At 57.6% G+C, this 9,015-nt stretch overlaps 2 protein-coding genes across 2 annotated transcripts in view; one reads left to right on the forward strand and one right to left on the reverse strand.

The window, feature by feature from the left end:
• The window catches only part of CCDC157 (coiled-coil domain containing 157), a 22,828-nt gene extending 22,273 nt beyond the window's left edge, over nucleotides 1–555 (forward strand). The window contains exons 10-11 of the mRNA XM_011957710.1: nucleotides 66–154; nucleotides 240–555. Of these exons, the coding sequence (XP_011813100.1) occupies nucleotides 66–154; nucleotides 240–480 (330 nt within the window). The 3' untranslated portion in view covers nucleotides 481–555. The remainder of the gene's footprint in view (nucleotides 1–65; nucleotides 155–239) is intronic.
• A 1,931-nt stretch (nucleotides 556–2,486) lies between these two features.
• RNF215 (ring finger protein 215) overlaps nucleotides 2,487–9,015 on the reverse strand; it is an 8,663-nt gene continuing 2,134 nt past the window's right edge. Inside the window, exons 5-9 of the mRNA XM_011957696.1 lie at nucleotides 7,988–8,144; nucleotides 3,945–4,064; nucleotides 3,725–3,868; nucleotides 3,377–3,479; nucleotides 2,487–3,282 (exon numbers count right to left, since the gene is read on the reverse strand). Of these exons, the coding sequence (XP_011813086.1) occupies nucleotides 3,260–3,282; nucleotides 3,377–3,479; nucleotides 3,725–3,868; nucleotides 3,945–4,064; nucleotides 7,988–8,144 (547 nt within the window). The 3' untranslated portion in view covers nucleotides 2,487–3,259. The remainder of the gene's footprint in view (nucleotides 3,283–3,376; nucleotides 3,480–3,724; nucleotides 3,869–3,944; nucleotides 4,065–7,987; nucleotides 8,145–9,015) is intronic.

The following is a 9,015-nucleotide window of genomic DNA, read 5'->3' on the forward strand; positions in this document are numbered from 1 at the left end:
CTCTCTGTACAGTGGGGAGGGGACTCCTGAACCCTTCTAAGACTAGCTTTTTTTTTTTTTTGTAGCTGATCCCACAGGACCGGCTCTGGTCCCCTTCTAGCAAGGGAACCCAGGGAGCAACACAGCCAGTCCCGGCTCAGAGCACATCCCCAGGGTGAGCGAGGCTTTCCCGGAGCTGGGGCAGGTGGGTGGAGCGTCCCCCGCACTCACAGAGGATCTTGGATCTGGTTTTCCTTCAGGCCCTTGGGCAGACAGCACCTTCCTGGCAGCAGGACGGGCAGGACCCTGCTGGGCCAGCCCTGCGCATCCCCACCTCGGCAGCCCTGCAGCCAGCCCAGCAAGTCCTTGCTGGAGGGTGTGACCCACTTGGACACCTGCACCCAGAACCCCATCAAGGTCTTGGTCAGGCTGAGGAAGAGACTGTCACCTGGCCGGGGACAGGCCAGCTCTGCACACCAGCCCCAGGAGCGGCCCATGTAGCCTGTGGCAGCGCTGAGGCTGGATGGCAGGTGGCTGGCAGCCCACCCGCCATAATAAAGCCCCAGCCATTGGCCCACAGCAGTCTTGGCCTCACAGTATGACTGAGCCAAGGAAAGAGCCCTTCCTTCCCTGTCCTGGGCAGGGGCCACTGAGTCCCCAGCCATGCAGTTCAGTCAGTCAGCAGAGTCCTGGCACTATGGGCCCTCAGTAAAAGGGGCCTTCCTGCTTCCCTCCCGACAGAGGCTGTGGGATAGGAGAGCACACCCAGGGCAGAGGAAGCTCCTGGGACCTGGGCTAGGTGAAGGGCCGTCTTTCTCCAGAGCAAGGGACGAGGGGTGAACCTGGGCCCAGTGGCCTGCACTGACTCAGAAGGGGGTCAGGTGGGAGTGGACAGAGGAAGGGCCGGTGAGGACATCTGAAGCAGGCAGCAGGCAGCAACACCTTCAGCCTCACCCTGGTTCTGGACCTGTGCTGGGCACATTAAGGACCCAAGAGGTCAGGCCTCCTTTCACTGCGGAACTCCTTGCCTTTAGGAAAACGGTGACCGTCATGAAGGTTTCTCTAAATCCTGGAGGTCACAGCCCCAGGAGGCCACTGAAGGCAGGGCAAGGCCTCCCCCAAGTGGAGGACACCCGGCCAGCCCTGGCTTCCCATCCCTGTCCCTCGGGGGTCTCTTCAGCCCAGAATGCCATGCGGCCAAGACTCTGGGGTTTTCCTCACGAAGCCACCAGCCTGCCCTGAGCCACTTCACCTGTGAAGGAGTCTCCAAAAACTTGCTGAGGCCTCAGGGTACACGCTCCCAGATGCCTGAAGCATTTTCCCTTGGTGAAGAGGCCCTCAGAGCGCTTCAGTTCGGAGAGAAGGGTCGAGAGGGGCCATGTATATAGCTGAGCTACCACAGCCTTGGCCAACCCAACTTCCTGCTTCTGAGGGGCCCGGGAGATCCTGAGGGAGGCTGGGGTGCCCCAGGCACCCCCCTCTCAGGGGAGTACCAACCCTCAGCACCCTGAGCCAGGAGGCCTGTGCCCAAGTCCAGGGGCAGGACCTCACCAACTCCGCAGCCATGTATTCATTAGCTCCCAGTTCTAGAGGTCACAAGTCCAGGTTCTGTATGGCTGGGTTTTTTTGCTCGGGGTCCCAGAGGGCTGAAATTGAGGCATCTACCAGGCTGAATTCCTTTCTGCTGGTTCTGGGGAAGAACTGGCTTCCAAGCTCCACTTGGCAGAATTCTGATCCTTGCAGCCATGGGACTGAGGTCCCCGTGTCCTCGCTGGCTGGCTGTAAGCCAGGTCCTCTCTCAGCTCCTAGAGGCTGCCCACTTTCCTTATCATGCGGCTCCCTCCATCTTCAAGTCAGCAACAGAGGATTTCTCATGCACTGAATCCCCCACATGCTTCAAATCCCTGCCTTCCTCCTCTTCTACCAGCAGAAAACTACTTTGAATAGGCTCATGTGGTTAGGGCAAGGCTCACTCAAATACTTTCCATATCTTCAGGTCAGCCTGCCATAAGACAACCCTACCATGGGCGTAAAATCCCTCCAAGAAGCCGGGTGCGGTGGCTCATGTCTGTAATCCCGGCACTTTCGGAGGCCGAGGCAGGTGGATCACCTGAGGTCGGGAGTTCGAGACCAGCCTGACCAACATGGAGAAACCCCATCTCTACTAAAAATACAAAATTAGCTGGGCATGGTGGCACATGCCTGTAATCCCAGCTACTTGGGAGGCTGAGGCAGGAGAATCGCTTGAACCCGGGAGGTGGAGGTTGCAGTGAGCCGAGATCGTGTCATTGCACTCTAGCCTCGGCAACAAGAGCGAAACTCCATCTCAAAAAATAAAAATAAATAAAATCCCTTTGAGTCACAGTTCCAGAGATTATATTAATGCAAGGCATGTTCATGGCGCGTGGCAGTGGGACATCTTGGGGGCCATCTCAGAATTCCCTCTACCACAGGCAGTAGAACCTAAGATAACGTTTTAAAATCTTAAAACACCCATACACATTTTACATCTTATGTTAAAATATAGCCACGTTTATTTTACTATTAAACCTTCCCTACCCCAACTCTTAAAAAAAAAAAAAAAATGGATGCCCCTGGATGAGGCACTACATTGATCCTGTGGCTTCGAGTATCCCGGTCGGCAACACAAAGCCGCAGCCAAGGAGTCCAGAACAGGATGGTTTCTAAGGCCTCTGGTCCTAGCCGGGCCCAGGAAGGGAGCCAGGCTGGACAGGCAGTGGGACCCATGGCTCCCAGTGCCCAAGGACCAAGGGCAACAGGCAGACAGCCTTGACCAAGACGTATCTTGAAAGACGGTCAGGCCAGGGTACCCCAAGGCCAGAGAGCTCCTCCCTCAACCCACCCCCCAATAAATAAGCACAAACCTGGCCACTGTAGTCTCAGCCTCCAGGGATTCCCAGACAGGCCACAGGGAGCTCCCAGAACCCCGGGAACAGCTACACTGGCCCCATATTCTCCTTCCCTGTTGACCTGGGAGCTGCCTGTGAGGAGGGCAGACTCACGTCACAGGATTGCAGAGAAGGTCCCAAAGTGACCTCTTCCTTGACTGACGGGTCCCGGCCCTAGATCCTCAGCCTGTAGCTGTGGAGCCCCCCTTCCCAGTATGGACACAGTGGGCCCCTCATCCTTCCTCCCACCCACTGGACTTGCTGTCCTGTCTATCCTGCTGTCCCATCCTGTCCTGTCCTGGGAGCCCAGGCTGAGGACCGGGGAGCAGGCAGGAAGGGTTCATCCCCACGTGCAGAGTCCAGCTGGGCAGCTAATCATCAGAGTAGCGGTTCCCTGCAAGGGAGAGGAAGAAGAACAGGGAGGGAGGCATCAGGTGAGGAGCAGGCGGAGTAGGCCAAGGCCAAGGGCCCCTGCCGCTGGTGCTCACCCAGGACGTTGAATTTGCACAGTGGGCAGGTCTGCTGGAGCATCAGCCAGGGGTCCACACAGTCTCGGTGAAACTCGTGCTTACAGGGCAGCACCCGGAGCCACTACAGGGGCGGGAGAGGAAGGTCTCAGGCCACCGAAGCAGGACTCCATGTGGGGGTGCCTGGTCCCATGCCCCTCGCCTCAGCTGGGGAACTGAAACCTCACCGCTTCCCCCACCCCACTGAAATTCTGCTCTGTAGCCCCGGGGACTGAAGAAGGGCCTAGTGGGGGTGGTTCCAAGGTCCTGGGAGTAAGGTGGGAGGCATCACAGGTGAGCTGATGGCTGGTCTCTACCCGGGGCACTAGCCTGCTTGTTGCAGAAGTAGTCCAGGCACACAGCACAGGTCTCAACACCTGGCTCCGGGAGGCCCTGTGCCGCCCTACTCAGCCGGCAGCGCCGTGTCTTGAGGGATGCCAGTCTCCGCACCACGCGGCGCTTAAACAGGTCCACCTGTGGGGAGAGGACAGGCACAGTCTTGCAGGCCCAAGGGCTGAGGGCTCTGGGGCTCCCTGTGGCTGGCTCTCACCTGGCCTCCAAGCTCCCGCTGGCTCTGCCGCGACGCCTGCCGCTGGGCCTGGACCACGAGTCCTGTGCACAGGAGCATGGCCACCAGTAGGATGGCATTCCACAGCTGTTGCAGGGGCTTCTGGGGAGGGAAGCAGTCATCAGGGACACGGGGCCGCCCCCACACGCCTCCCTTAGGAACATCTACCCCCAGGAACGCCAGGGAGCAGGCAGGTGAGGTGTGCTGATGGCCTCTGTGTCCCTGCAGTCCCCAGCTTCCTCTTCCGAAGGCTCCGTCCCTCCCTCTGTGTGCTTCTCAGGATCACTCACTCTGCCCTACACGTTTTCCCATCCAGCTTCAAGAAGAGCCACATCCATTCCCAGCCCAGGGCTCTCTGGGCAACAAACCTGATGTTTTGCACACACAGAAGCTTCTATCTGGTAGCCTCAGAGATTCCCCAAACCAGCACCCAGCAACCCAGCACCCACCCTGGGACCTGCTCACTCTCCCACCCCCATCCTCCTGCACTTCCTTCTGGTCGGCTTTCTCAGGCCCTGCCATCACCCACTCACCCATCCAGCCTGAACGTTCACACCCCCCAGTACGGGAGGGAGCCAGCCCCCAAGGCCTGTTGCTTTGTTCTCCTGGGTTGGGGGGTGGTCTCTCATGCCCTCCTTGCCACCCATTTCCCACCCACAGCCAGAGGGTTCTCCCCTGCACACCAGGCCCCGCAACTCCCCTGCCTGAGCTCCTTCCCTGTAGTGCCACTTGCCTCCTCTCAGTGTCCTGTGCTCCTGGCTTCCTCCCGTGTCTGTGCCTCTCCATACTGTTCCCTGTCTTGGGAACCCTCTTCCACCTTATCCCTTTTCTCAGCTACTGCCTCTACCGCATCTTGCTCTAGAAGCTCCCTGACCTCTTATGGCCGGGTGAATGTGCCCCCCTGACCTCCCGCTGCCCCGCCCTCCTCACACCTGCTCTACCCAGCATTCTCTTGCAGCTGCCCTTGGGGCTCTGTGTGCTCCCATCCGTGGAAGGTAACCATAGCTGATGTGGCCACCACTGTAACCCAGTACCTCCCATCATCTTTGTGGCTTGAGTGAATCTGGAAAGGAAACATGACTGAGAGAACACTTTAAAGCCTAGGGGCCCCAGGCCTCTGGGCAGCCTCAGAGTGACTGAGGGAACCACAAGGATCTTGACTCAACTCGCCCCAGATGTGGTGTGGCTGCTGGGCTCTGACTACTCAACAGCTGGCTCAGGAGATGGTGCAGCGGAGTAAGCAAAACACAGCACGCTCCCTCAGGTGCGCCTCTGCACAGGGTCTGTGGATGTCTTAGGACTAATACACACATTCACTTCAAAGCTCTCTGCAGCTGAGTGCTGCTCCGCCATCGTGTTCTTCCCTGACCGACGCTGAAGTTCATCTACCGTCAGCGGGGAAGAGGGGCTGAGAAATGACCTGATGTGAAGAGGTCACAGCTCTAGACAAGCCTGGGTGCTGCTAGTGCCACAAGCCATTGCTCTGCTCAGAGTGGAGGTGCTCTGGGGGCCCTCACTGGGAAGTGTCTGTGAGCCCCAACTCCCCTCTCCATCCTGCCCTTTTCTCTCCTCCAGCTGCAGCTGGGCAGTGCCACCTGTTCTAGGAAGCTGTCCCCAAGCCCCAGGCTGAGTGCCTTTACCATGCCCTAGAGGGTCCCACCAGCTCTGTGCTCACCCCAGCAGTGACAGCATGTCTCTGGCCTATCTCCTCTCTAGACTGGGCCCCCATGATCCCAGGGCTGGAGCAGCCCAGTTGGCCAACACCTGCTGGGGGCTGTATACCAGGAGACTGGGGCATCATTGCGTGGCAGAGAAGTAACTCAAGAAATGCTTGTGGGCCAGCCGCGGTGGCTCACAGGCCTGTAATCCCAGCACTGTGAGAGGCCGAAGCAGGCAGATCACCTGAGGTCGAGAGTTCAAGACCAGCCTGACCAACATGGAGAAACCCCGTCTCTACTAGAAATACAAAAAATTAGCTGGTGTGTGGTGGCACAGGCCTGTAGTCCCAGCTACTTGGGAGGCTGAGGTAGGGGAGTCGCTTGAACCCAGGAGGCGGAGGTTGCAGTGAGCCAAGATCGCACCATTGCACTCCAGCCTGGGCAGCAAGAGTGAAACGCTGTCTCAAAAAAAAAAAAGCTTGTAGACAGAATACTCTTGAATGCCCTTGATGCCAAGTGTTGGAAATCCAGGGACAATAAAATACAGCCCTGGCTGTCAGGAGACAAAGTGACACTCCTGAGCCCCATGCCAGGACTGAGTGGCCATTATGGCGTAAGTTCTCCAGGGCAGAGCCTGCTCTAGAGCTCTATGGCTCAGAGCAGCCAGCTGGCTGGGCTGAAGGTATGGCCAGCCTGAAGCTCCGCTATAGGCCAGAGACCCAGCCTCCCCAGGCTCACTGCGTGCTGGGGAGCCCTATGTGCCCCAGGTTCAGTGCATCTTGGGGAATGTACCTTGTAGAGCCCCAGGTGACGATGGAGGGCAGGAAGAGCAGTAAGAACAGTTCATTAGCCAGGGATGGTGGCTCACGCCTGTAATCTCAGTACTTTGGGAGGCCAAGGTGGGCAGATTGCCTAAGCTCAGGAGTTTGAGACCAGCCTGGGCGACACAGCAAAACCCCATCTCTACAAAAAATACAAAAATTAGCTAGACATGGTGGCATGTGCCTGTAGTTCCAGCTACTTGGGGGGCTGAGGTGGGAGGGTCACTTGAGCCCAGGAGGTCGAGGCTGCAGTGAGCCAAGATCGTGTCACTGCTGTTCATCAGACCTTCCTGATGCATGGGTGTTGCTGCTCTGGACTCCCAGAGGCTGGAGGGATGGTGACTGGGCCCTGGGGTCAGGACTGAGAGCCCAATGCCCATTAGGCCAGCCACTGAGATGCCTACTCCAGCCACCCGTCAGACATCTCAGTGGCCATGGCCACCCAATAATTGGGTTGGGACCACCTTGACCTCGGCCTGCAGCCTGGCCAAGGCTGCTCAGCTCTGCCCTCTGGAGTAGCCAGACCGACCTGCAGACTGCGCACAGCTCCACCCCAGGCCTCTCACCAATGCCTGACCTGTCCAGACGCCTGTGTGGGGATACCCATGACAGGGATACACAGAATACCATCCCTGTTCACAAATGAGGAACACGAGGCCGGAGAGGAGACACTCTCAGCCTCAGATCAGTCAGCTAATGTTTCCGAACCAGGATTTGATCCCAAGATTGCCCCACTGGAAGTTGCCCTGCACAGCCCACGGTGGCCAACACCTGCTGGAGGCTGTACACTAGGAGACCGGGAGTATACCAGCAGTCCAGGGACTCAAGAAATGCTTGTGAACAGAATACCCTTGAATGCCCCGATGCCAAGCGCTGGAAACCAGAGACGATAAAACACAGTCCTGGCTGTCAGGAGACAAAGTGACGCACCCCCATCACATGCGGGATAGGCTGTCCCAAGAAGCCCAGGAACAGCCTGACCATGCCTTGCTGTGCTACAAGAGGGAGAGAGAGGACTTCAAGCTGGGCTGTGAGGGAGGCTTTCCAAAGAATGGTGGCAGGATGAGTTGTGAAGGTTCTAGCTAGACTAGGACGTGCGGACACAGAGAGAAAAGGTGTCCACGTCTACAGCCAGGCGTAGACAAGGCCCAGTGGCAGAAGGCCAGGGCATGTGTAGTCATTGATACAGGGTGGCCAGAGCATAGGAAAAAGGACTAGAAAAACAGAGTGAGTGAGTGACGCAGAGAGCTGTGAAAGCCCCGCGAAGGGGTCTGAATTTGATTCTACAGACAGTAAAATAAGGCTTCCCGATGCCTGCAGAACGTGAGGACAGCAGCTAACACTGACTGCACGTGACCTGGCCCAGGCACCCCACTGAGCACCCACCTGCACCATGTCTCTGAACACTCACAGCACTCCTGTGGGGTGGGAGAGGCCGTCCTTGCCACCAAGGTGGGGAGAAGCCACAGGATTTGCAAGACAAGGCCATGTATGTGGCCCCATGAGCCTCCTTTCCCTAGGCCCCGTGTAATCTGCTAGCACCCACCTGCTCCTGGGCACGACTGCCTCCCAGGCAGACCAAGTCCTGCCATCCTCCATAGCCATCCTTGGAGAGGCCACAGGTGGTCCATAAGGTCAGCTTCCACTCAATATTGGCAGACAGGGACTCTCCGCTGGTGATCTCAGCCGTGGCCTGGGTCCTCCTGGGAGGGCCAGATGGAAGGACTCTTGGAAAGAGAGGCCCAGACCCACCCAATCCCAGTTCTGCAGGAAAAGGGTACCTATGACTGTCGCCCGTTGGCCTTCCACTTTACCCCAGGCCTTTTCCCTCTATTGGTTTTTCCAGTTTTCACACCAGCCAGGCCAGGGAAGCCTGCAAGCCCAGGGAGTCCACCTTCCTCCTTGCTGGGGCCAGTCCCCTCTGCCCACAGAGCCACCTCCTTGCTCCAAGCTCCAGGCTCTGGCACCTCCTTCCCATCCCCTCACCCAGTTTTCAGCCTGGGAAAAGGCAGCCTTTTTTGTTTGTCTTTTTGTTTTTGAGACAGGGTCTCCCTTTGTCACCCAGGCTGGAGTGCAGTGGCACAGTCACATTTCACTGCAGCCTCTACCCCCAGGGCTCAAGTGATCCTCCCACTTCAGCCTCGTGATTAGCTAGGACTACAGGCATGTGCCACCACACTCAGCTAATTTTTGTATTTTTTTTGTAGAGACTGAGTCTTGCTATGTTGCCCCGGCTGGTCTCAAACTCCTGGACTCAAGTAATACTCCTTCCTCGGCTTACCAAAGTGCTGGGATTACAAGCATAAGACACCATTCCCAGCCGAAAGGGCAGTCTCAAAGCTAACAGTTGGCCAGGCATGGTGGCTCACACCTGTAATCCCAGCACTTTGGGAGGCCGAGACAGGCGGATCACGAGGTCAGCAGATTGAGACCATCCTGGCTAACACCGTGAAACCCTGTCTCTACTAAAAATACAAAAAAATTAGCCAGGCGTCATGGTGGGCACCTGTAGTCCCAGCTACTTGGGAGGCTGAGGCAGGAGAATGGCGTGAACCCAGGAGGCGGAGCTTGCAG

Source organism: Colobus angolensis, unplaced genomic scaffold (genome assembly GCF_000951035.1).
Source record: "Colobus angolensis palliatus isolate OR3802 unplaced genomic scaffold, Cang.pa_1.0 Scaffold448, whole genome shotgun sequence".
In the NCBI taxonomy this organism is placed as follows: Eukaryota; Metazoa; Chordata; class Mammalia; order Primates; family Cercopithecidae; genus Colobus; species Colobus angolensis.